This window comes from Carassius auratus, chromosome 31 (genome assembly GCF_003368295.1).
Source record: "Carassius auratus strain Wakin chromosome 31, ASM336829v1, whole genome shotgun sequence".
Taxonomy (NCBI): Eukaryota; Metazoa; Chordata; class Actinopteri; order Cypriniformes; family Cyprinidae; genus Carassius; species Carassius auratus.
Genome location: NC_039273.1, coordinates 22,281,762 through 22,307,670, shown reverse-complemented (window position 1 = coordinate 22,307,670; position 25,909 = coordinate 22,281,762). Strand labels below are relative to the sequence as shown.

At 35.7% G+C, this 25,909-nt stretch overlaps 4 protein-coding genes and 1 non-coding gene across 5 annotated transcripts; 2 read left to right on the top strand and 3 right to left on the bottom strand.

Annotated features, from left to right (window-relative positions):
• Positions 1-111: 111 nt before the first annotated feature.
• LOC113050869 (ribosome biogenesis protein wdr12) lies at positions 112-6,634 on the bottom strand. Its single transcript, XM_026214281.1, has 13 exons — positions 6,474-6,634; positions 6,174-6,268; positions 5,799-5,893; positions 4,980-5,086; positions 4,766-4,881; positions 4,458-4,612; positions 3,810-3,855; positions 3,604-3,686; positions 3,377-3,517; positions 2,265-2,370; positions 2,053-2,185; positions 1,895-1,967; positions 112-858 (listed from the first exon to the last, which is right to left on the bottom strand). Exons 1-13 carry the CDS (start codon positions 6,512-6,514, stop codon positions 781-783), a joined length of 1,269 nt encoding a protein of 422 aa, XP_026070066.1. The 5' UTR covers positions 6,515-6,634; the 3' UTR covers positions 112-780.
• Positions 6,635-8,164: 1,530 nt separating this feature from the next.
• LOC113051135 (transcription factor 24-like) lies at positions 8,165-11,394 on the top strand. The gene is made up of 3 exons (XM_026214735.1): positions 8,165-8,715; positions 9,758-10,036; positions 10,203-11,394. The coding sequence occupies exons 1-3, from the start codon at positions 8,458-8,460 to the stop codon at positions 10,308-10,310; spliced, it is 645 nt and encodes a 214-aa protein (XP_026070520.1). The 5' UTR covers positions 8,165-8,457; the 3' UTR covers positions 10,311-11,394.
• Positions 11,395-14,077: 2,683 nt separating this feature from the next.
• On the bottom strand, positions 14,078-20,852 carry LOC113050866 (nucleolar protein 58-like). The gene is made up of 15 exons (XM_026214277.1): positions 20,681-20,852; positions 20,064-20,140; positions 19,572-19,624; positions 19,206-19,330; positions 18,712-18,848; positions 18,456-18,520; positions 18,211-18,345; positions 17,421-17,566; positions 17,141-17,267; positions 16,731-17,029; positions 16,399-16,460; positions 15,812-15,960; positions 15,614-15,720; positions 14,613-14,705; positions 14,078-14,538 (listed from the first exon to the last, which is right to left on the bottom strand). The coding sequence occupies exons 1-15, from the start codon at positions 20,723-20,725 to the stop codon at positions 14,488-14,490; spliced, it is 1,671 nt and encodes a 556-aa protein (XP_026070062.1). The 5' UTR covers positions 20,726-20,852; the 3' UTR covers positions 14,078-14,487.
• On the bottom strand, positions 19,011-19,095 carry LOC113051213 (small nucleolar RNA SNORD11B). The gene has a single exon (XR_003276879.1). It is a non-coding gene; the product is annotated as a small nucleolar RNA SNORD11B (small nucleolar RNA).
• Positions 20,853-21,243: 391 nt separating the features above from the next.
• LOC113050865 (small ubiquitin-related modifier 1) lies at positions 21,244-25,491 on the top strand. Its single transcript, XM_026214276.1, has 5 exons — positions 21,244-21,388; positions 22,109-22,180; positions 22,265-22,342; positions 23,214-23,285; positions 24,333-25,491. Exons 1-5 carry the CDS (start codon positions 21,377-21,379, stop codon positions 24,399-24,401), a joined length of 303 nt encoding a protein of 100 aa, XP_026070061.1. The 5' UTR covers positions 21,244-21,376; the 3' UTR covers positions 24,402-25,491.
• The last annotated feature ends 418 nt before the right edge of the window (positions 25,492-25,909 follow it).

The window sequence follows — 25,909 nt, the reverse complement described above, 5'->3', positions numbered from 1 at the left end:
TGGACGTGCACGCGCGCAAACGTCACTGACTGCGCTGTCAAGAAACTGTCCAATAACAAATGACTAAAAAATTCGAACTCGGTTGAAATAAAACGCCGTGACCCTTTTAACTGTCATTTAGAATTTATTTCACTTCAATACAGTCCAAAGATCAGCATAATTTGGAAAAGTGTAATATTGAATGACAGGGCATTATGTGTATTAAAACTACAGAATACTTCAGTTTACCAATTTACCACACAGCTAACCAACAAATATATCATTTAATATTTTTTATGAATGAAAAGGCAACAGAGTAAAACCTGACACATGACTGGTTTCAGACGCTGTATTGAGCATCACAGAATTAAACACTGAATATAAACGCAAACAAAAACATAAGACCATGTGTCTCACTCATAAGACATGAGGAAAACATATTAATTTGTGTGCAAATCACTGCTAAACCCATTATGTAAACTGTCACATTTAATTGAATGAGGCTGGATGAGTCAAAAAGCCTAATTCTTTGAACAGAAGCTCATCAAATTAGTGCAAATTATTCTTTAAACCATTCTCATGTAGAGCATCCCACTGAATTGAATGTGACAGTTTACATAAGAATAGTTTTAAACATGATTTACACAGAAATGTGTTCATGAACTATGTGTTTGTCTCTTGCAAGGCAAATATTTATCTTGTAAGTAAGATTTTTGTGGGTTATGAAGTCAAAGTTGATGTTTCTTTTGTTCCCATGATGATCTTGAGGTAAAAAGACAACTGGCGACAGAGAAGAGTAATCTATGCCCCTGCATCCGAGACGTATGTCGAGTATCTGTATGTGTAGAGTTTGTTATCTGCTCCTCCACTCAAAATCAACTAGAAAGAAAAGCAGACAGAGAAAAGAAATGGGTAAATCCACATAGAAATATACTACAAGTTAGCTCACTGTTAAAGACATGAAATGGTTTCAAATACAGCTTTCTTTCTCATGTTAATGCATTTTCTTTTGAAACAGGTAGAGGACAAACTTTTTGACCCTCTTTTTCCAAGACAATATTTGAAGGCTGTCATATCTAAGCTGATAAGTACCTCTGGTTGTAATAAAAAACAAATAAACGAAAAATATGTTTAATGTTAGATCTGTTATACATCTTTATAATTAGGGGTTTTACCATTTTAATTAAAATTGTTAGTATGAGTAAATGTTAACAGTTTCTGATGTAATTTGTTGAGGGCCCCTGGTTGAGAACCAGTGCTGTGTACTACGGATAATTAAACACTTTCAAAATGAGCATTTCACCATAAACAATTGTTATTCGTGCAAACCAACAACTCATTTATTGTGACTATAGAGATTGATAGTCAGAAGCAAGCGCTATTCATATTTTAGAGAGAAGAGACATTGCCATTCTAGACTGACCGACTGGCTAACTTCAGTCATCAATACGGTTTTTATTTCCCAAATATATATATATATAAAAAAAATGTCTAAGCATGCTAGCACTTTGATAGCCTCAATGCTAACATATGTAAACTAAAAGCCTGTTCACACAAACATTAATTTGTTTCATATTAGCAACGTGCTAAAACATGTCAGCAGTGTTAAATCATGCTAGAAACATGATAGCAACCTGCCATGCTACCAGTGTGATAAATCATGCTACCTATGAGATAAAACATGTTAGCAGTGTGATAAATCATGCTATCGTCCAATCTTTTTCACATTTTTGGAACTATTTTAAACTGTCAGGCTGGGCTTTTCCAAGCCAACATCAAGGTTTGTCTACAAACTTTACTATCTAGTTCAAAATAAAATGTTTATCACACAGAGAATATGGTTTGAACAAGCCATGTGATTTCTTGGGGTGTTTAACAGTGCTAATAAAACAAATATTTGGATGGTTTGTCGTACCCCATTCTCTGTCCAGTCAACACAAAGAACTTTGTCTTCATGGGCAGCAAGATCATAGAGTGGAGCTTTACAGCTGTAATGAAGAAACCAGGACTGTTAGGGACAGATATGTGGGAACAGGATGGTTTTGGGCTATAATATATCTGTAAGACACACACCTTCTCGTGTCCCACAGCTTGACCACATTATCTAGAGATCCTGACACAAGCTGATGCTCGTGCGATGGAGACCACCTGACCGCTGTCACCCAACCGTTATGGGATGTCAGAGACAGAAGGACTAGAGAGCCATCTGGAAAAAACAGAGATATAAGCAATTCAAATAACTGTTAGGGGAGAGGGCATCATTATATGGGATCTCTGATAGTTACCTTTAGATCTTGGGTCCCATAGACGCACATGTCTGTCAGTGCTGCCCGAGGCCAGACGGTGACACAGTGGAGAGTATGAGACACAGCTGAAGACCTTATTCCCTGTCTGCAATACAAGAACATCAGTCTGTAAATCCAACAGTCCTTAAATGTGATGTGTACATATTTATTTCTTAAAATACTTTCGCCTGACCCAACTTATTAGGCAAGACTAGTAGTAGCAAACTGAAAACATGGTGGTGCTTTAAACAAATTGCTGTATCTTTGAGCATCCTGATCAGCCCAAAAGACCAATTTCTGTTTGTCTGTTTGGGAAACAAGTCTCAAAACAGACGTTATTTTATGCTTGGTGACACAAGTGGTGCAAAATTAAACACTTCACTTTCCAGAATCCCTCATCCATCATAATAATAAAAAAAAAAAAAAAAAAAAAAAAAAAATTATTATTATTGCATTGATTATAAATAAGTTAAAAAAAAATATTTATAGGTAAAAAAATAATTATAAACTGCTATTTATAAATAATAATTAATAATACATAAATTATAAAATACATAACTTTTTTTATAAATTTTTATTTATAAACATTAGCATGTATTATCATTATTTTACAAATAGCAATTTATAAACTTTATATAACTTTAACATGTTGTGCTCTCCTGTCCATATCTATGTAAAACACTAGAGAACAAAAAATTGTATTGTTATGTTTTACATTTACATTAATTCATTTAGCAGATGCATTTATGCAAAGCGACTTACAAATATGAGCACATTGAAAAAAAATCAAAACCAACAAAAGGGCAATAATATGCAAGTGCTGTTACAAGTCTTGGTTAGCCTAACACGGTACACAAAGCAAGTTTAAAAAAAATAAAAAGAAATAAAAAGAAAAACAAGTAGATAGAATAGAAAGAAGAAGAGGGAACGCTAGAGTTAGAGGGTCTTTTTTTAAAATACATTTAAAACATGTCAAAAGAATTAAAAAAAAAACAGAGAAGAGTGTTAAAAGGGTTAAGGTTGTTTTTTAAGAAAGTTTATAAGAAAAGCAAAAGCATAATTATGATCGCTTTCAAATAAAAAAACAAACGGATCAAACAGTTGTCACTCACAAGCGTACTCTTCTGCCCGCCAGTCTCTGCATCCCATAGACGGATGGTGTGATCCCATGATGCACTGCACAGCTCCTCAGCATCCACCCAGAGCACAGAGGACACTGCCTCATTATGACCAGAGAAAGTCATGAGGGGAGTCTAAAGCAGAATAACAAGCATTTATAAAACTGCAAAGCATTAATTAATAACCAGTCTTTGTGTCATGAGGATGTACAGACACTAACCCGTGTGAGCCCCATCTGTTCGGTTTTCTGTTTTTTGCGTGGCCTGTTGGGCTCCTCCATCTCATCCTCTTCCACTGTTGGCACTGAGGACAACAACAATACGAGTCAGGTTTTTTTTTTATGTATTATCTTTTTTGAACTTAGATATTTATCTTGTCTTTTTGAATTTAACATCTCACAGAATGCATGTTCCCAAGAAAACATACCTGCTGACCATATCTTTAGCATTTTGTCCCATGAGCCACTGCAAAACTGAGGAGGAAACAAAACATGATACACACATGTAGAGTAAATCAAATTTTGGTTAATATTATTATTATATTATTCTAAAATGTATGCACTACTGTTCAAAAGTTTTGTGTTGGTAAGAATTATTTTTTATGTTTCTGAAAGAAGTCTCTTATGCTCACCAAGGCTGCATTTATTTAATCAAAAATACAGTGAAAACAGTAATATTGTGAAATATAAAAAAAATAACTGTTTTATTAAACATATTTTAAAATGTAATTTATTCCTGTGATAGCAATGCAACCATTACTCTTCAGTCACATGATCCTTCAGAAATGATTCTAATTATGCTGATTTTGTGCTCAAGAAACATTTCTCATTAGTACGAATGTTGAAAACAGTTGCTGCTTAATATTTCTGTGGTAACAGTTCTACATATTCTTTCAGGAGTCTTTAATTGATTGAAAATGTAAATAAACTGCATTTATTTAAAAAATAAATATTTTGTAATAACTTCTGTATAGCTTTGTAAATAATGCATCCTTGCTGAATATTAATTTCTTTCAAAAGTGAGTACTAGTACATAATACAGTTAAGGCAAACAAAATTAGCAAACACACACAAACCTTCGTCCTGGTGGGGTCAACGGCAACTGTGTCTACACTCCCAGCGTGTCCACGGCAACAGTGCCGGGCCTTCACTTCATTCCGTTCGGAATTCCACTCCCACAACATGATTGTTTGATCCAGAGATGCGCTCAGGAGCAGAGAGCTCAGACCATCTAGGAGGCACAGAAGCATCAAACACAGATATAATTGACAGAAACCTCATGCATCATTAACTCTCAGATTCATACATTTAAATACACGTTATGAATCTCATACTTGGAACCTATCAAATAAATGCACGAATGAGCCAGTTTGAAGATTCTCACCTCTCTTCACCCAGGCTACATCCTTCACAACATCGGTGTGTCCAGCCACAGTCATCACAGCCTTCCCTTCCATAGACCAAATCCGTGCAGTCTTATCATAAGAGCCTGTGAGGATCCTGGGATTCGGGCAGAGGAGCGAGTTTAATAGATCAGCCACAATTCTGTCTAAGCAAATCAAATTATTGGCGTCTGCTGAGCTCTGCATGAAGCGCACCATTCAGAATCTGCCTCCACCGAGCTGATCCAGTCATCATGCATGATACACTCCTCCGGCTGTGGGGCTGTGAACTTCTCAACGTACTCTATTTCCACCACTTCTTCCTGTTAACACACACACATACACACACATGAGCATGTAATCTAACAGCTAATATATTTTTGCAAGTTTTCATAGCAGTTTAAACAGCTTGAAAAAGGCTAAACAATTACACCAATTCACATTGATTACTCTTACAGTGTCATTTTTTTTTTACTTTTGAAGATTTCGTTTGCATGGACTTTCAATGGATAGATAAAAATTATGAGCGAATATTAAAACGGTAATACTACAATCTAAAATAACTGTTTTCTGTTGTAATACATTATAAAATGCCATTTATTCAGTCATCACATCTTCATACTGAAATCATTCTAATATGCTGATTTGACGCTCAAGAAATATTAAGATTTTTATTGAAAACGACTGTCCTGCTTAATATTTTATATCCTTTTTACATATTTTTCCAGGATTTTTGATGAAGAGACAGTTTTTTTTTTTGTTTTTTGTAAAAAAAAAATATAAATAAAAAAATAAATCTTAATTTGGGTTCCATAGATAAACAGAAGTCTTGTATGTTTTAATAATATGAGAGTGACTAAATGATGAAAGAATTTAAATTTTTGGTTTAACTGTCCATTTAAATTCAGTCTCAAATAGTTTGAATGAAATTATACTTTCCAGTCAAGCAATATGATTTGAGTTTGTCATTTTTCTGCACAAACTATGCATCACATGGTCAGTGAACAGACTGTATAGATGTGTGCACTGCCATACCGTTGAGATGTTCTCGCTCTCCATGTGATTGGCCAGTGAAGTGCGGAGAAACTGACCTCGAACCAGGAAATCAAACTCAACATGTTTGTGTCCATCTGTAAAAAGACATGAGCGAAGTGAATCTAATCAAAGAAAAATACAAGGAAAATATAACCAAGCACTGCCACTCTGAAAGTCAGGAGCTGCATTACAGAATCATTCTATTTCACTTTTTTAAATTTTCAATAATTATGACAGGAAGTTTCTGTATTACAGTCCATGATTCTTAAATCGGTGATCTTATTAAGAGATTCCACACAGTTTTTGGAAAATGATTTTTAGGAGGTCCTGCAGCATAACAATGTGAAAACAGTTGATTCAAATAAACTAGCTGACCATTCTTGGCTTCCAGCAGCTTATTGATGACTCCACTGAGATCCGCCACCTCCGAGGCAGCAGGGATGGAGAAGGGAACATCATCTATCAGATACCTGCAGAGAAGAAGAGGACAACATCTTCCAAACACAGCCTACATCTATTTCACTGTTCAACAGATAATTCTGAGCACAGCTTATAAAGAGGAATTGTCACTATATGAACAGCACTGCTATGAGTAACGTTACTACCAAACAAAAATCTTACCTAGCTAAGCTAAACGTTTCAGCTATTTGTAATATTCACACCAAATATACTCACTTTTTGTTTTCGGTGAAGAACCGGGCCTGTACCTGCGACATTTTATCTTGTTAGACTGTAACGATTCAGAAAACACATCAATTCCGTGACGAACTTCACTGTAGACACTTAGCCACCACGTGGTTCTCCAAAGCGTGCGGGTGGAAGACATGAGAGTCGATCACAGAGCCATCGATGGTCGACAAGCGCGCTTGCAACTGTTCATGTCTGATTTGAGAACCACGCAGAACGAAAATACAAAGCAACTGAAGTTTCTGTGGACTTTCTTTGAGAAGACGGTTTAAATGTTGTAAAGTATGTTTGAGTCAATTTAAATACATATAAAATGATACAACGAGATGCTGCACAATGGAAACATTTTACTGTTCTCCCATGCATCTCAGATATTTTCCTGAAAAAATCTAGTGTCAAAAAATAAAAATAAAATTTTTGTAGAGTTACAAAATAGATCTTAACCATGTATCACACTGAGTCTGAACTTTAGAGTGGCTGGCTAATTCAGGGGGTCCATAGACCATGACAGAAATTCAGTGTATAGCTCCAACCTGACATAAAAACCTTGAATTAATCCTACAATTGCTGATTACTTCACATTACCCCACATTAGCTATACATTCCTACCATAACTCCACATTGTTGTCGATTTGAACTTATTGCTTTTATTTCTATCATCTGATTAACCAGCAGTTGAAGCAAATGGTCTAACATAAATTAACTTATACAGTGAATTTTGTAAATGTTGTTCATGAAACTTCAGCTTACTTCAAACAGGGCTTCCAACTTTTGAGTTCACCCTGGAGTGAGAATTATTTAGGAATAATTAACAAGCTTGCGATTAATTATGTTATTCTTTTTCTCTTAGTTTTTCTTAACTTAACAGGGATCCCTATTGTTAAGGTTAAAAGTAACAACTGATTTGTATACAAGTTCATATTAGACCATTTTTATTATAACTTTATAATAATATACATTTTTATAAATTATTATACAAAAGTAATTATACAAGTAAAAATATAATAAATGGAATTCTATTATAGGATATCTTTTTCTTGATAGTTTATAGACACTGAATGTATTTATTTATTTTTTGACAGAAGAGTTTAAGTTTATATAATATGGTTCTAAATTATACTTTTCTGTGAGCAAAATATATTTTCTTTAGATTTTTGGGTGAAATGCAACCTGGGCATACTCTGCCATGGTTTCCCTCATGCTCTGACTATATGTTAACAGTTTTTTCTTATTCAATTCTATTGTTATTTTCTCTACAGAAGAAAATAATATCGCAATATGAATACCTTTATATGTAAAAATTTTTGTATATATCTCGAGCTTTAATAGAACAACCACTGATCAATAATGTTTCCTCTTGGGAAATAGTATTTTAGTATTTTTATATTATAAAACAGAGACAATACTATTTTTTGGTCAATAAATTGTGCAAGTACAGAGGAACTTTGTTCCATGATCCTGCGTTCTTTTCAAATATGTGATGTACTGTCAGCCAGTGGCAGTTAAACAGCAGATGTGATATGTATTTCATACTTTGTCTTTTTAAAAGAGCCATGTCCTTCTACTTAATGTTGTTGTGCTTTTGTATACACCACAGTTCTGAACGAACAGCGATATTTCATGTTTACACACAACATCACATCTTTTTATCCAGACATCCTTGACAAACACGTCCCAAGCAGTCTGATCAACACCCATCAAGCTGACAGCCGCCAGAGTAACTTTGCATTGTTTAGGTCACGTCGTCCCAGCGGGCCGAGGGGTCAAGGTTGTGTCTGGTGTGGGTCTGCAGCTGCAAAAGGCCTCTCTGTTTTTCCCAAGACTCTCCGATGTTGCCGACCTGTCTGGGGACACCATGCAACTCTCCTGAGTCCGCTCCCTTGGCAGTGAGCACCCGTGGGAGGCAGTTTGAGAGATAACGTACCGCTTAAAGATCCCCACATTACCTCACCAGATAAGGCAGAGGGAGGGGATGGAGCCGAGCGGGGTGGACATTGGGCCTTTGGGTGGAGGAGAGGGCCGAACCCCTTCAAGCATTTCGAAGGAAACGCTCAAATGCTGTCATTTACACACTGTTTCGGTGGTCTGGCCGGTGGTTCACATGGCAGAGCGAGCGCTGGAAGAGGATGTGGCACAGGAGAGGAGAGAGATGGGAAGAAAGAGTGTGCGGACACAGAGATGGACACAACCATGCATGAAACAGGGAACGCATCGAGAGCCAAAGAACTGGGTGAGTGAAGGAAGAAGTGGACGAAGTGGATAAAACGGTGATTACGAAGAGAAATAAGACATCATGAGTTGGGTTTTATTGTGAATCAACATGCGCATCAAAAGTGAATATCATGGCTTTTCACAAGTTAGTTCCAATTTGACTTCTAAAACTATATGACAATTTTAAAAAATCTTTGTTTTTTTATAGAATTCAGAAATATTTAATTTTAACTTTTCACTTCTTTGCTGATTATATCATATATAATGAAAAGTATGTATTACAATGAAAAAGGCCAAATTAAAGCCTTTTCATCAGCTGTCCATAACAGATTTTTAAACTCACTTTAGATTATATTTAGATCCTAATGTTGAAATTAATCATTTGATACACAAAAAATGTGTAGAAGCAATTTTGTCTTAGAAATAGCTTAATTTCACACAAAAATTACAAAGAAACTCCAAGTAACATAAATAAAGTTTAACTAAGTAAACTAATTCAAAACAAAAACTAAATTATTTACTTTGATAGAACATTTTTCAAAGTGTACAATGCATTTATTGTATAGACAAAGGTTGTACTTATATTTTAAAAATACATTCAAATAATTACGGCTGTATTTAAAGTAAATGCATCTGTAATTACACTGTTGACCCCATAACCACCCTTAATCTTACCCTTAACGCTAAACCTGTCCCTAAACTACCCGTACTCAACAGTATCAGTAGCAGCAAAAGTGTTTTGCATACATGAAAAACACATGAACACAATAAACACATCGTACCTAACAATTATTCTTTTTTGGATAGCATTTATTTAACATTTTCTTTGTGTACATACTATGTACTTATTTTAGCAATTACAATAACTTTATAATAACTAGGTACTAACCCTGAACTTGAACTTAACCCAGCTACCTTATACTACAATACTTTCTTGTGTAAGGAAGTACTAGTAGTTTGATACAACTAATTAAAGATACCTTATATAAATTGGGAACCACCTTTAAAGACTCACAAGACATAAGAAGTATTCCCTCATTCCTTTTTGACTGACTTCTTAGGTAAGGTCTGGACCGTCAACTCCATCCAGGGCATGTAAGACCCAAAACTCTCCCGAGAATGCAGCGAGAGAGAGGAGTCGTGTTCGGAACCTTAGACAAGCCTTCCACAGCCTGCAGGCTGCTTTACCCTCCGTCCCTCCCGACACAAAACTCTCCAAGCTGGACGTCCTGGTACTGGCCACCAACTATATCGCCCACCTGACCGAAACCCTGGACCAGGGTGGGATGTTGGGTGACCATACCGTCCTGCAAAGAGCAGAGTACCTGCATCCCGTGAAGGTGAATGCTTGTTAATATTAGATCAATATGATAACATAAAAATTGATTTATAAAATTTACATTATTGTACCATTCTTTCTAGTTTTTTTAATGGATTCAGTATCTTGTGTATTTAGTATATACATGGAGAAAGATTAAAGTGATGGACGTGTGTCTTCTTTCGCAGAAATGGCCCATGCGTTCTCTTCTGTACTGTGGGAACATGGGAGAGCGACTGACAGGAGCACAGATCAGTCGGGAGGCATCTCGTCTGCCTGAGGTGAAAGCAGACTAATAAACTCAGAAGACATTTCGGCTACCCAGTAATAGTTGGATAACTCTGATGCATGTTAGAAATTGTTCTGAGCACTTTTTTTTTGTAAATATGATTCCTTTTTTGGTTATGTCGTGAACATACAAATACTAGATATTTCCGCATAATTTTTCTTTTATTTTGATGAAACACTAGTATATAATTGTGTTCATATACCATTCCACATTTATACTGTAGTCGGTTGTGAGAGAAAATATTGGCTGTGGTAATAGACATCATGACACAGAGACAGTCAATAGAATATTAAACTGTGTTTTTTAACCATAAAATGCATATGTGGGACAAAAACACAGAGCATTCACTTTTTTAAGTATATTGTATTGTCACATGAAGTTGTCTATTCATTTGCATTCCATAAATTCTGTAATTAAAGCTGCGTTCTGTAACTTTTTCTTGTGTTCAAAATTGTGTGTTCTTCCGCAGGACGCACACAGTTCTGTTTATTGACCGCTAACGTGCAAAAAGTTACGGACTGAAGCTTTTTTTTTTTTTTTTGGTAATTAATGTTACTATTTAAAAATGGTTTAGTAAAAAGAAAGGATGATATTTCAAGTGAACATGCATGTAAAAAAAACTTACTTTTTTTTTTAATGACATATTCAAATATGTTAGATTTTTGACGTACTTGGATACATTCTAGAATAGATACCTTTTAATCTAGAATATTCGTTTATGTTCTTACCCATTTAGAGCATAACTTAATTAACAGGTCACTTTATCTCTACTGGCCGTATCTTGAGTATTTGGGTTTAATGTGCCGGTTTTGTACTTGATAGTAATAAAATGAATGTCTTGATTAGTGGGAAGGGAGGATTATTATAAGGAACACTTGGCAACCACACATGAGTGGAGAACCCCCATGTCCTCTCAATCATGGGTAGCTTAGCAGATCCACACTAAAAACACAGCTTTTCTTATTTATTTAACTGCACAAATCCCATATCATTACAAATTATAAGAGGCAGTAAAAAACGAATAATTCCCCTGTCAAAAGTGACAGTGTTCTTTACAGTATTTGCTTGGAAGTGTGCTGCCATATTTTGCATTGTTTCACTAGTTCACGCTTACATATAATTAGCTGAGGTATGGTATGCGTATTTGGCGTGCTGTCCGGGGAAGGGCTCCGAGCTCGGGAATTGCCCGAAGCTAGAGTACCCCCCCTTCCCCGTATATTGTAAAGTGAACTTGAAGTGAGGAGATGGGGTGGAGGAGGGATGCTGATAAACCGTCAATGGATAGAGGTAAGTCAGCGATATTTATACTGTGGGATTGATTACTTGATTGTGGTCCACCTGTGATGATTAGGCTAAGTATCTGACGCGCTCCTCCCGAATCTTCATAGATAATTACATTTAATTAACTTTCAACCAAACACACGTCTGTGAGATTTATATGACTCTATGATGTACTTTAGCTGTTTTTTTGCTTTGTTTTTCTGTTGAGCATGAAAATTTGTGACATGGTCTAAATTCTTGCAATGCACACTTCTAGTCAATGGCTGATTTTATGTTTTTTCATTATTAAAAAAAAAAAGCATGAATAATTAAATCTCAAATGAGAAAAACTTCATGTACTTAGCACAAAATAATGATTATTTCATCAAAATAATGTGTTTTTACAGAGATTACATTGCAATAGAAAATATTCCAGAGGTACTTTACCACTTTCATCAAGCACGTTGATTGAATTTGTATTGTTATGAATAAAAAACACCAGTCTTGGGGGTAAAGCGTTACAATTAACTCAAGATGCATAATCAGATTACTTATTTTTTAATAATAACTAAAGCATTACTTTTTAATTCACAAGAAAATGTTACTTTTTCAAATGATGATGCAAGTTACTTTTTCCCCATTTATTGACTGACAGCTCTCCTATCTTCATTTTGAGATAAATTAATGTAAACATGATGCTTACTGTAGTTAGACCAAATGTGAACGTGCACTTACTCATCTCACTCACACAAAAACAGAATCAGTATTCCTTAAAATGAATAAAGGAAACTCAGAATATGATGCAAGTCTGAAATAATTCAATGTTAAATAATGCAAATATCCTTTATTTAATCCCATTTTATCAATCAGTTTCTTTGCTTCTCACCTTGAATGTCATACTAATAAGCAAGGTCAAAGCATAATGCTAAAGGTCAAAGATCATCACCTATGTCATCTATATTATTTAACAAAGTCTGACTTTACATTGATGTAAAAGACCATGGAAATAATTTTTCAGCACTCTAAATCTAGATTTTTTATTTTACTTGTATTATACTTTGCTACTTGCATCAGTTATTTTATAAAATTAATGCTCTTTCTAGAAAGACACTGGTTCAACCACCATAAACGTGGCTAAATTTGTGTCGTGTTTGTGTTGAGAGCAACATGACCATTCTCAATTATTCATATCCAGAGCTTTGCAAAACAAGGGCTCCCATCCATAAGAAATGGTCAAGGCCAGCTCCGTAAATCTGTCTCAGTTCCTGATAAAACCATTTTCTCATGTTAATAGCCAAAATGGACCAGAGAGAACTGCACTACTAAGGCAAGGGTTATGGAGTCAGAGAACAAGGGCAAATGTTTGCTGCGTTAGAATCTCTGCCACCACAACTCATTCTCACCATTTAAGGAGTGTTCTCACCAAGTCACGTTAAGCTGGAGATGAATGGATCTGGGTTTAATGATAATAATACTGTAATTAATTGAGGAAATTCTGGGATGTATGTCAGAATAAGGACACCGGTTAGGAGTGATTTTTTTTTATTAACAGTCTGACACAATTTTTACGCCTATTTAAGTTCCATAAAAACATTAATATAAATGATTTTTAAAAATGTTTTTAAATAAAATTATCTTGATTTTAGATGTAAAAATAAGACAAAACAAAAAAAAAAATAATTTCATTCACTCCATTTAAAAAAAAAAAATCTGACTACTACAGATGTAAATACATCTATAATAACTAATTCATAATAACTCCTTTAATTCCACAGCCATTTTTATAACAAATATACAATTTTCTACTTACATTAAAAACATTTTGTAGGTTTTTGAGTAAAAAAAAAAAAGGAAAATCCATTGAATTTGCTGGTGAACTGAACGTGGTGTAACAAAACTTAAATGCAAACTGATTATTAAGTTCTATTTCTTATTGCTTACAAATATTAAAAATGATCTGCTTTCTCCTTAAGAAGTGATTTACTGTAGCTTGGCTCAGAGGCCCAGTGATTTCCAGATTCTGTCACTTCCTCTCATGTTAGAGAGATAATCAAAATAGCTGCTCTATCTTCTGCTCATTAGACCTAGAACATACTGATGGCTGGCTAAATTTATGCAGTGTTTTGGCCAAGTTTCTTGACTCGGCCTGATCTTACTGGAACAAGGATAGAGGAGGAACCAGAGAGGAATGTAAAACACACACACGCACAAATAAAACATGAAGTACTCCATCCTTAGGTTTGGCTAAATGTCCTCACGGTCCAGAGTTTAATCTCCACTAAATTTGTAAGCAGCATCTTATTTCCTCTTTGGGACTGAGATCATCTGGAACAAAGCGCTTTGGATTTGAATCTAAAAGATTTTAATTAAAACAGGTCAAGTGCAGCACTACAGATTTGGGCGAGCAGCCCTGTGGCTGAAGTTCAACGGCCAATATTTTTCTAAACTACAACTCAATGTTACACTTTGAATAATGCACTAACCATGAAAAAGGACACAAAAAATGAGCCCACATGCTAGAAACATACAGTATTTAATAATCCTGAGACACAAAAACATTCTCCTCACAGATATTTCTAATGTGATCCCACTCACTCACTTTAAAATGGAAACATTCACTTAAAAAAAAAAAAGACTAACTAAACTGTATGATCCAGTACAACTCAAACAGGAGAAGCATCAAATTATATAAATCTTAGGGACTTTTCTCTAGCAATCAAGCAATATGGAGAGAAAAATGTCCTATAATTAAAATATATATTTTTATTAAAAGAATGACAACAGTCCACTGGAACGGTTTGTTGTGAGCTGGGCCAGACACACAAAGAGTGGATGTGACCATCATATGATGTCAAAATAAAAACCATAAAAATGTCATTTTATATACAACAAAGTTCATGGGGGAAAAAAGAAGTCCAATTCATCTATTCGTCCTCTTTAACCTTTTTCTTCTTTTTCTTTTTCTTTTCTGTTGTCTGTAAAACCAAAATAGAAAAACGTTAGGATTTATAAAACGAAATATGATTGTGTTTGGCATCATGGTCCTCACCTCTTCTGCTGGACTGACTGGCGCTTCTTCCTCCTCTTCCTTTGGCTCTTCCTCAGCCGCTCGTTTCTTTTCCTTCTTTTTCTTTTTTGTCATCTATAAAGCATGAGTAGTAACATGTAGAAATTGCATGACACACTTCTAACACATCATATACCGGTAAGTGTTCAAAGAAGTGTTTCAATGTAAAATCCTTGGTTTATATGACTTTCTTCTTTCAGACAAATCCAATCAGAGAAAAAAAAAGTCCTGGATTTTCCAAGCTTTATAAATGGCAGTGAATGGGTGTTATTTATCAATAGTCCAAAAGTAATTCAAGCCCATCCATCTATCAAAGAGTGTCCCCATATTAAAACTTTATTATCTCTAGCTTCAGCTAACTGTCACGAGCGTGTTACACGAGAGAGTGGCGTCCAGCGGATGACCCAGGCATAGCACAAGGTTCGGTGAAAATATCAAGTTGTGTAAAGGAGCAAAAAGTTTCCTTGGTTTAGCAAAGAAATGAAATTGAAATCCTCTGAAACTTTTCTTTACAAATCCTCATTTTATACTTCTAATTCATGCCTCGTGTTTTGCTCTTTCATCTGTGTTCGTCACTTCTATTGTGAACATGGGGAGACATTATGGTTTATAAAGTTTTGTAAAGTTTTAAAAATGTTTTCTAACAAAAACACATCGATTCGCTTTGGGCCTTTATTCACTCCCAGACACTTTTTATGATGGATGGATGCACTTTATTGGACTTATTTTGGACTATTGATAAATAACACCCATTCACTGCCATTATAAAGCTTGGAAGAGCCAGGACATTTTTTATATAACTCCGATTGGATTTGTCTGAAAGAAGAAAGTCATATACACCTAGGATGAGTAAATCATGGGGTAACTTTCATTTTTTGGGGTGAACTATCCCTTTAAAGAACAGTTCCATGTCAGCATATTAATGACTCCAGAATTAAATGCACCATCAACCAGAGATGAATTTATCCTTCCACCCCTCTCACCTTCTCTGCTGGGCTGATGGCTCTCTCCTCCTCTTCTTGTTTGGATTCCTCCTCCGCTTTCTTCTCCTTTTTCTTCTTCTTCTTTGGTGTCTCCGTTTCTGCTCCTTCTGTGATTAATATTTATTTAATGTTCATCTGTATTGAATGTGCGCCTGCAAAACCAGTTAAGCCATAGTGTTATGCTGTATGGATGTTTACCTTCTGTGGGGGCTTCCCTCTTTACTTTCTTGGCTTTAGCCTCTACTGGCTTCTCTTCCTCCTCGCCCTCCTCTACCTCTTCAATCTTCCTCTTCTTTGACACCGTGGGGAGTGTGGAGTCTCCAGATGGGTCGTATACCTTTACATCACTTGTAGGAAGTAAAAAGAACAAATGAAAATCTAATACGGTCACAATTCAAGTTTGGCAAGTTATTCAAAGTTATTTAAATAATTGCAATAAAATTTTCCTGTATCATTTACAGATCTTACAGGCAGAAAGTCAACGAATATAAACTTTAATAATTTAATTCGTTTTAAAAAGTATTTCTGTAACAAATTTCTGTAGCAGCCAAAAGTGAAATCACAGTGTTACATTCATAATGCACAATATGCTAACTGAGATGATAAAGAAAAAAAAAAAATTAACGCTTTATTACTATGACCTTTGATTAATTTAATGCATCCTTGCGAAATAAAAGCTAATATCTTCCATAAAAAAAAAAAAAATCTTATGTCCCAAAACTAATGATAGTTAGTCAGAAGTGTTGTTGTGAAGATCTAAACAGCGTGGATAAAGAAACACTCACCTCTTGTGTTGATATTTATCAGCCCTTGCCAGAGCTTTTCCTGATCCGCTGATGCGTCTGATCTAGGACAGAAAAGAGACAAAACTATTTATCCAGGATTTATCATTCTGACTGCAAATGCAGAAGCACAGAAGTGTTGCTTTACTTTAGCATGCTTTCCTCTGAAAGAAGTTCTGTATACAACAACTGCATATAAAGAGCAGACAAAACCAAGCTCAGAAGAGATAGTGACTTAATGACCCACATGGTTTTTCAGGACTGTGACATGAAGCCATCTTCATCACTGCTTGCGACACATGATAACAGATAAAAGGTACCCCATATCAACTAACCCCTTTCTCCTCCAGGTAACGTAATCGCGCCTCCAGCTTGGCTCGGTTTTCCACTCCCATCTCCGCATTGGTGTCTTCTCCCAGCGCATCGTAGCGGATGGCAAGGGCTGATTTAGCAGCCAGCATTCTGGAGATTTTACCCTTATTCTTGGCTGTGGTTTGCCCCACCAGAGAGGCGTGATAGATAAGGCCGTATTTGGGTGTATCCCGGCGGGTTTTCAGAGCGCGGAACAGAGCTTTTTCTGCCCCGAGAATCTGTACAGTGGACGCAGGATGCTTGGCCAAATTCAGCAGAGATCCTGAAGGGGAAAAAATTCAATATTAGACACTGGGTTGACGTTTCATCCCAAATAAATGAACACTTCCAATCACAATCCTGTACTATCCCCACTCCACCAAATCATGCTCACCCGCATGTGAAATGAGACGGGCTCCCACTAGTTCTCCCACCATGACTGTCAGGTTGGGAGCAATCGCCATCATACGATTCTTCAGATAATCATACAGCTGTGTGCGATACTCTGTAATTTCAATCACCTAGAGAATGAGAAAGAGAAAAGAAACTGCATAAATATACTAGAGTTGATAAGGGTGAGAATTATTGTTAAAACTAATTAAAGTAAACCAATTAAAAGCAACAAGGTGCTGAAATATGTAAAACTAAACTTTGTGTTTTTATGTTTAGCACACCTGGTCACACAGGTGCATGATGTTGGCGATGTCCTCCTCGGACACCTCTGTTCCCATGGAGATCTCTGCAGCTAGTTTAACCTCTGCCTCAATGTCCTCAGGCAGAATGTCAGACAACTCCATCGATGCCACATTGGTGCGATCACCTAGACATTTGAAAGAAGAAATATACATTTCAACATTGCATTTTAAATATTTGTGCATACTATTCAAATATTCCTATTATTACCAAAATTGTAATAATAATAAATAAAAAGAATCCTAAAAATGTATTACTTATTTAATCGTATTATTTTAAATGGTTCATCCAAAAAATAAAATCAAATGAAAACCTTAACATTTACTCAGGCAAATTTACAGCCTTAAGTTAAAGTCTCAATGATGAGGTATTTTTATTATTATCATTTTGTAATATAGATTAGAAAATTATGAAGCTTTTTACTTTACAAGATATTAACTGATGGACTGCAGTCACATAGATTACTTGTGGAATAATGTGATGTTTATATCAGCTGTTTGGACTGACGGCACCCATTCACTGCAGATGTGATGCTAAATCTGTTCTCCAAATCTGTTCTGATGAATAAAAACCCATCTACATCTTGGATGGTCTGAAAGCAGATAAATTTTAATTTTTGGTTGATCTACCTGGTTTATATCTACTTAATCTGCGACTTTTAGACCTCACTTTTTGGGAGGAAAACTGAAATGAAAAGTTTTTCTTTCCAACAAAAGGGAAACGCATCTTACAGATCTGATCTAGACATCTTCATAAAATGCATGTACAAACCAATCTTGCGGACACTCTTGCAGTATGCCAGGTTATCTGTGATGATCTTGCCAAGCTCTGGGAAATGCCAGCCGTACCATTCCCTGCAGCGCATGATGTAGTTATTGAGCTCCTTATCCAGATCATCCAGCAGAGCTGCGGACGGGCAGCAGAGTAAGACACTGAACCAGGTGTATAGCCTTTTAAAACACTTCCAATCTATAGACAGTCTCAAGAATGCACAAATTAATACAAATATTTCTTACAAATGGCTTGAACAATCATGGTGTCCACCTTGTCTGGGCTGAACTTTAGCTTGTACCGTGAAAGACTGGGAGGAAACATGACAAAAAAAAACAGTCAATCGCTGCGCAAAACCATGAATGTTGAGAGTAATGTGGATGAGAAGTCTCAGTGGTAGTGACGAATGCTGATTAGTATCCTCAAGAGAAATCAGTCAGCAAGATTAATCATTGACAAGAGCCAAAATCTTGAGATTTATCGTTTTAACTGTAAACTAACCTGTGGGCCAATCCGAGAGACATGGCACTGATCTCTCTGGCAGGAAGACCTGTGATAAGCCCCTCCATCTGGTTTCTGATGCCTCTCATGAGCTCAGCTACAGCAGGGCTGTGGACACAGCTCAGACTCAGCTTCTCCTGCGGAGGGTGACAAGGAGTCTCAGCTCAAGCAACTTACAGAGCAAAAACAGCAGAGAATTATAATAACAGTCCTAGAACTGAACTACAATATTTGCATATAACCAGCCCTGATGCTTAACCATATATCAACCACTACCAAATGATTCTTCGGGAGGTAAACACAAGCTCAGATGAGGTAGTGACAAAAAAGGCCTCATGATTTTTCAGCAACATGACACAATGGTCGTCATCATCACAGCTTGAAGGGTTCCATAGTGCAAATATCTATAATATGACTTTATACGAAATGCATATAGCAAACTGCACTGGCCTGTAGTCACATTTCCCCCAATATTTCGAAAATCCACCATTTACCTTAATGACTCCTCCTAGTTTAGCATCAGTGATGGCCAGCTGCTCATGAGCCTCTTTGGCCACAACTTTCTTGAGGACTTTTTTCAGACTTTTCCCCAATTTCCCCTCCACCATCGCTGTGGCCGCTGATAAGGACACAAGAAAAACAAAAAATTTTTTATATATATATATATATATATATATATATATATATATATATATATTAATTTTGTTTTACATTTAAATCTTATATTTAGAATCAGATAAATGAAGTGAAATCTGTAGTCTAAGTGGTAGAGATGAATTACTGTTTGGTGACCTCATGCTTCACATTCATTAATAAAGCACAAATAAAGGATAACAGATGTTGATATTTCAATTCAGCACCTGCAAGAGCTTCTGTTGTATCCTGGAACTTCTCAAAGTGCTTCAGTTTTACACTGAACAAAAGAGAGAGAGAGAGAGAGAGAGAGAGAGAGAGAGAGAGAGAGAGAGAAAAGAGTGTGTTACTGACAATAAACAATTATTCACAGACTAGGACATTGTGACAGATTACCAAGATTTGTAAAAAAAAAAAAAAAAAAAAAAAAAAAAAAAAAAAATCCTACACATTTCAACCAGGGAAATGCTGTGAGATTCCTAGTTGTTTGTAATCATGTTATCTTATTGCAAGCAAAAAGGAAAATATCCACCAGAAATTGACATTTTATTCAGTCCAATGACTTGTCTAGTCATGGACAGCACCATTATGTGTTTCCCGTGAAAGTGTGAATGCTTAAAATTCGTAGCTCTGCAATATATTACAATATTATTTTTTATCATGGACATTCGTGAGACAAAACACAGTAGAAAAATTACATTCAGAAAAGTACAACCCACATTTTGTTGGCTTTTTCTGGAGTCTCAAACTCCTTCCACAGGCTGTCCACCTGCTGGAGTTTCTGTTCATCCAGGACCTGCACAAAACAAAAAGCTGATCGTTAAATCGATTTTTCGTGATAGAGATGCCTAAAGTTACCATCTAATAATGGCTGCTGATTACCATGTGGACCCTCGTATCAGTAGTAACACTGTAACTTACAGAGCTTCTTTAATACTAGCTCGTCTATGTAAAACAGCATTTCTCGACTATTTAAACATTTCTGAAGACTAAATTATATTTTCTACGACTGACTGATTTAAAAATCGTCCCAACGCGAAGAACAGGCAGTGAAGAGCTCTGATGAGAAGCCCAGAAGACACAACGTGGCTGGGCCACATGACACAGTCTGACCCGTAACTTACTGACCTCACTTAAAAATCTGGTTAAATACATAATTACAAGAAGTTCAGCACGTACATTCACGAACTTAGTACTTCAAAGTTTTAACTTGTGCCTTTCCAAAAGGTTTGGGTCCGATAGCACTGCTAGCTAATAGTAAACCCCAAAACTATGAATAGTTACTTCTGCAAAAACATCATGATATCAACTTTAACAACATAACAAATGCGCTTACCTTGAAGATGGCAAAGCCAGCGGCTGTTTCAAATAACACTAACATTCTGATTTTTTTTTTTCTTGCACTAAATAAAGTTCACTCCCGTACTCGCCACATTGAGAGTCTTCCGCTAACAGCAAGTCGCTCGCTCGTCCACGCGGTGCACATGAGGACAATGTGCGCATGCGCAGTACAGAACTACCAATGAAATGTGCGCATGTACACTCTCGTCTGAACTAGAGGAATCTCATGTTGTTTTCATTGTAATTACAAGACCACATATACACTTAAAACACCAACTCCTTACTGTTCATGTTTAGATTTTCAGCTCTGTATTTTATATTGTATTTGAATTATTATGGCTTAATGTTGAACAATCCAAAATAAAGCATATTGTTTATGTGTTATTTTAATATTTTGTATCCCATTTAAAACTCTCGTAAAAATATGGTATTTTTCCACGTTTCATCGAAGTACCAACACAAACCTCACCGAGGGCAAATGGAGCCAATCAGAAGCAGCGTGATGAGAAAAACAACACTATTTAGGTCAACGACTCAGCGTGATAGGAAGTCCCGCCCCTTTTCCAATGACGCCAACGGCGCTGTGATGTGAGTTTGCTTGGTAGCAAAACCTCACATTACTGCACATTACAGTTCGTTATTTTAATCAAGCAATCGTGATCTTAAGAAGGGCTGTATATAGCGGAATATCATGTCAGACACGGTGAGTTTAAACCTGTTTTATAGTATCGACTTGTTTGTGAGAAGAAAACAGAAAGACGGACTTGTCGAAATTGAAACTAAGTGGGCCCATCTTTTAGCCATGTCTGTGTTTTCATGGCTAGCTGGCTGTGTGGTTGGGAAAGTCACACTGAATAAACAGCTATAGCGGTTTAATCACTATATTGTCTTTGTTTCAGGAATTACGTACATTAGTTCCGTTTACTATGTTTATAAACTTAAAAAAGAGGCGAATTTCTTTCTCAATCCCTTCCCTTAGCCTGGGTGCTAGTTAGCTGCTGCTATGGGCCGTGAAAGCAAAGTTCAAACTGGCTTGAGCTGATGGAAAATGCGGAACATTTGAGGCACTGTTTATGCATTCATTGTATATACTTTAATTATGAAAAAATGTTATGTTTGGTCTTGTGGTCGCATTATCAGTCAGCGATGCTTTACTGTAGTAAGTTAGGTTTGGTTGTGTGTTTACCATCAAAGAACACGACCTCAGCTCATCAGTTTCTTCCGCTATAGAAATGAAGATGTCAATAAAACACCGAGTAAACAAACTGCATCAGTCTGACCAAATTAACATTTAATAATATAATATATCCAATACTTGTTATACTGAACCCATATTAAAAATAAGTATTACATTCATTACCTTGCACAGGATACAAAACAACATGTCATACAGAATCTAATGGCTCTCACTTTGCTTTATTAGGAGACCAAGCCCTCAAGTGATGGAGGCGAGAAGAAAGATGGAGAATATATTAAACTGAAAGTGATCGGCCAGGTAAAGAGAGGCATATTTCGTTCAGGTTATCAGATCCCAATTTGGTCATCTTCCCAAAATGTCTGATTTCATTCCCTTCTGTAGGACAACAGTGAAATTCACTTCAAAGTGAAGATGACGACACATTTAAAGAAGCTGAAGGAATCCTATAGTCAGAGACAGGTGAGTCAACACTAGCACACATATGCTTAGTTTTTTCCTGATCAGGGATTTAAAAAATCAATTTATTTATTGAAATTTAACTTATTCCTATTATTTGTTTCGAAGTTGATTTTTCAGCAGCCATTACACCAGTCTTCAGTGTTGATCAATTTAATGCGTCCATTCATTAACATTAATGTTAATGTCTAAATCAAAGCACTCAGGGTTCCTACATTGTATGGATTTTGATTATTATTGATTTACAGCTCTGGATAAGTATGGAATAATATGTGTTTCTTTACCATTTATTGAACTTCATTAATACTTCATGGTTGAGGACTTGAATAAAATGATAATGCCTTATAATAAATGTTTTTATCAATAAATTCATAGTATAGCCAACATTATTACACTGGATGGCATATCCTGCCACAATTTTGGAACTTATATTTTCTGAATAAATGTCCTGTAATCAGTGCCAATATTGTTTTGTAAGTTATGAATTTAAAGTATTTAAAATGTATGCGGTCAGTGAAAGTGTAAAAGTATATAAAACTTAATATTGTAAGCTAGCAATGCAGTTTTAGTAGCATGCCGAACATTGATTGAATGTATCTGTTGTTGGAGTTAATTGATTTGCATGAACTACTTAACCTAGCTACAATATTTCCGCAGTGATTTGGCAACAGAAAGCATGCATACTCTGGGTGATGCATACATATTGGTAGTTGCAATTAACAGGCTGGAAAAGTATGGAATTTTGAAATGAAATGTAAAAACCCTAAGCTCTGACATAAATTTATTTGTCAGAAACTGTTTTTTATTTTTTATTTTTTTCAGCCTCTTGCAGGTGCAATTTCCGGTTTTGACATTGTTTTTCTGTTTTATGCAGGGAGTACCCATGAACTCTCTAAGGTTTCTTTTCGAGGGACAGAGAATTGCAGACAACCAGACCCCCAAAGAGGTACATTACATACTTCCTTGAGTAAAACTGCAACAGGTAAAGGGAAGAGGTTTCCACAACAATTTAGAACAGCACAACTGTATTCAACATTTATAATAAGAAGAAATGTTTTACTGAGCAACAAATCAACACGGTTCAGGATCGACTGGAATAATGTCTGCTGAAAATTCAGCTTCACCATCACAGATATAAATTACATTTTAAAATATAATGAAATAGACAAATTATTTTAAATTGTAATGATATCTCACAATAACTATGTTTTACTGTATACAAATAAATGCTGCCTTTGTTGAGCATAAGATATAAAATAAATTAAATGTTACCAACCCCAAACTTTTGAACCGTAGTAAATAAACATTTTCTCAATAATAATATCTAGCAGAAATTGGTGGGATGACGTTCTAAAATATCTAAACGAGGCATTTTTTTGTGTTATATTTATAGGTATATAAGATCTGCAACATCTCTTTCAATTGAATAGAAATTTTATTCGGATTGCGCTCAGACGACTTTTTTTTTTCCCTGTTGATTTTTCTCATGAAAGCTTTTTTGATTGAGCTAATCATTTTTAACTGGTTATTATACTCTATGTAAAAGTAGCTAATTTCTGTTCTGTAACTGGATAAAAACAAACTCAAAATGCTTCTATTTTTTCAAATTGTTATAGGAATAGTTCACTCCAAAATGAAAATTTGTTTCACTCGAAACAGATTAGGATAACTTGCTCTGCAGTGAATGGGTGCCGTCAGAATGAGAGTCCAAACAGCTGATAAAAACCCTGAATTAACATCTTAAGAACCAAAAGCTGCGTGATGTTTTTATCAGCTGTTTGGACACTCATGCTGACGGCACCCTTTCATTGCTGAGGATCCATTGGCGAGCAAGTGATGTAATGCAAAATTTCTACAAATCAGTGCTACAAGATTACAGCATAAACGCATTACAGCAGAATCGATCTGCTGCTTGAGGCTAACATGTGAAGCTACATTTAGCTGCACAAGAGCATAAATGCTCCTGCTCACCATGTCTCTCTCTCTGTTTCAGCTGGGAATGGAAGATGAGGATGTGATTGAGGTGTATCAGGAACAGACCGGTGGCTGTCGAAATGACTAGACCTTTATTTTCATGCTTTTTATCTTAATTTTGTATGTATGACATGTATTTCATCTGTTTCCTTTTGCTGTCACCTCAAAAGGAAGCAGAAAAACCATCTGGATCATAATCTGTCAGGGCTGCTGTGTCTGAAGGAGTCGGGCGGAATTACAATAGAAACTGTTTTTCTAGCCATATCCCACGTTCACTATCCTCTGTCTGTCTCGTGCTAACCCATCCCTGCCTTCATACACATCTTTTAAAGGATTCTGGTCATGTTCTGCAATGACACGTGTAATGTTGTGTTGTGCCCTGAGCTGATTGAAAACAGTCTTGTTTAGCTGTAGAGTACTGCTCCAAATCTTTAATTATGCTATTAAATCCAATCAACAAATCAAGATGAATATTTGATGACTGCTTTGGTGTTTTAACTTTTATAAGTAATTAAGGCATTGTTCATTTAGTTGGCCATCATTGTATGTTCCGTCAATCCTTAGCTTTCATAAAACACTTGTTCATTCAGTGGTTTTTGACTCATTTTATACTAGTGAACACATCTGCCTTAATGTAATAGTAAAACATTTACATTCTGGGATGCTTATTTATGTACAACTGGTGTTAGAAAACTGTAAAATATTTGTTTGCTCTTCATGCATGTGTCTGCAGCAGCTGTGTACAGTTGTACTGTAGCCTATATTGGCACACTATGAATTGCAAGAGGGAGGTCACTTTATAAGTGACAAGGTGTTTTTTTTTTTGGCATGGTTTTGTCTAATGTATTAGAATTTGTACCCCTGTCTGAATTTGTGTTGTCACCTACTCTTCTGCCAGGTTTTGGATATTTGGCTCCCTTTTAGCCACAATAATTGATTTCAAAACCTGAAAATAATAGGTAACTATGTTGTTTGATTAGTACTCAGGGGCATCATTCTCATACACACAATAAATACACGAACCATGTCACTGTACTCATATTTCTTTTCCTACACTTTTATACTTTTTAATTATATGTGAGGTGGGAGGGATATTTGGTCCAGATGGTTTTGTGGATATTGGAGAATTATGACTTTGCTTTGTCTTGTTTTTTTTAAATAAAATGTGTCATAAAACAGTTTGTGGTAACTTGGTCTTTCAAATCTTGGCCTTGTGTATTTTCCATTTATGAACACTAGATGGCAGCAAGTTATATATATATCTTATTTGTATGTTATTATACGATTTATATATATATATATATATATATATATATATAAATCGTATAATAATATACAAATAAGATCTAAAATGCAATATGCCCATGTGAATTCTCTTTCCCCACTTTCTAATTTATATATCGGACCAAGACCAATTTATGGATAATACATGTGCAAAGTTATATTTAGAGTAATTTAAAAAAAATTATAATTAAAACAAAAAGAGTAATACATAAAAGATTGTTATGTACCAAAATGTATTAACACTCCCTATTAGGAAAAACAACATCTCTTGTTTTGCTTTGCATTTTTTTTTTTTCAACTCAACATGTTCTT

Coding starts and splice junctions, on each gene's coding strand:
- LOC113050869 (XM_026214281.1), bottom strand. CDS start 6,514: ATGTCGCAGGTACAGGCCCGGTTCTTCACCGAAAACAAAAA. Junction 2,186..2,264: donor ATGGGACCCAAGATCTAAAG/GTAACTATCAGA, acceptor TGTTTTTTCCAG/ATGGCTCTCTAGTCCTTCTG. Junction 1,968..2,052: donor AAGCTGTGGGACACGAGAAG/GTGTGTGTCTTA, acceptor TCTTCATTACAG/CTGTAAAGCTCCACTCTATG.
- LOC113051135 (XM_026214735.1), top strand. CDS start 8,458: ATGGAGCCGAGCGGGGTGGACATTGGGCCTTTGGGTGGAGGAGAGGGC. Junction 8,716..9,757: donor ATCGAGAGCCAAAGAACTGG/GTGAGTGAAGGA, acceptor CTGACTTCTTAG/GTAAGGTCTGGACCGTCAAC. Junction 10,037..10,202: donor AGTACCTGCATCCCGTGAAG/GTGAATGCTTGT, acceptor CTTCTTTCGCAG/AAATGGCCCATGCGTTCTCT.
- LOC113050866 (XM_026214277.1), bottom strand. CDS start 20,725: ATGTTAGTGTTATTTGAAACAGCCGCTGGCTTTGCCATCTTCAAG. Junction 18,849..19,205: donor AACTAGGAGGAGTCATTAAG/GTAAATGGTGGA, acceptor CACCCTCCGCAG/GAGAAGCTGAGTCTGAGCTG. Junction 18,346..18,455: donor CATGATTGTTCAAGCCATTT/GTAAGAAATATT, acceptor GCCCGTCCGCAG/CTCTGCTGGATGATCTGGAT.
- LOC113050865 (XM_026214276.1), top strand. Junction 22,343..23,213: donor AATCCTATAGTCAGAGACAG/GTGAGTCAACAC, acceptor TGTTTTATGCAG/GGAGTACCCATGAACTCTCT. Junction 23,286..24,332: donor ACAACCAGACCCCCAAAGAG/GTACATTACATA, acceptor TCTCTGTTTCAG/CTGGGAATGGAAGATGAGGA.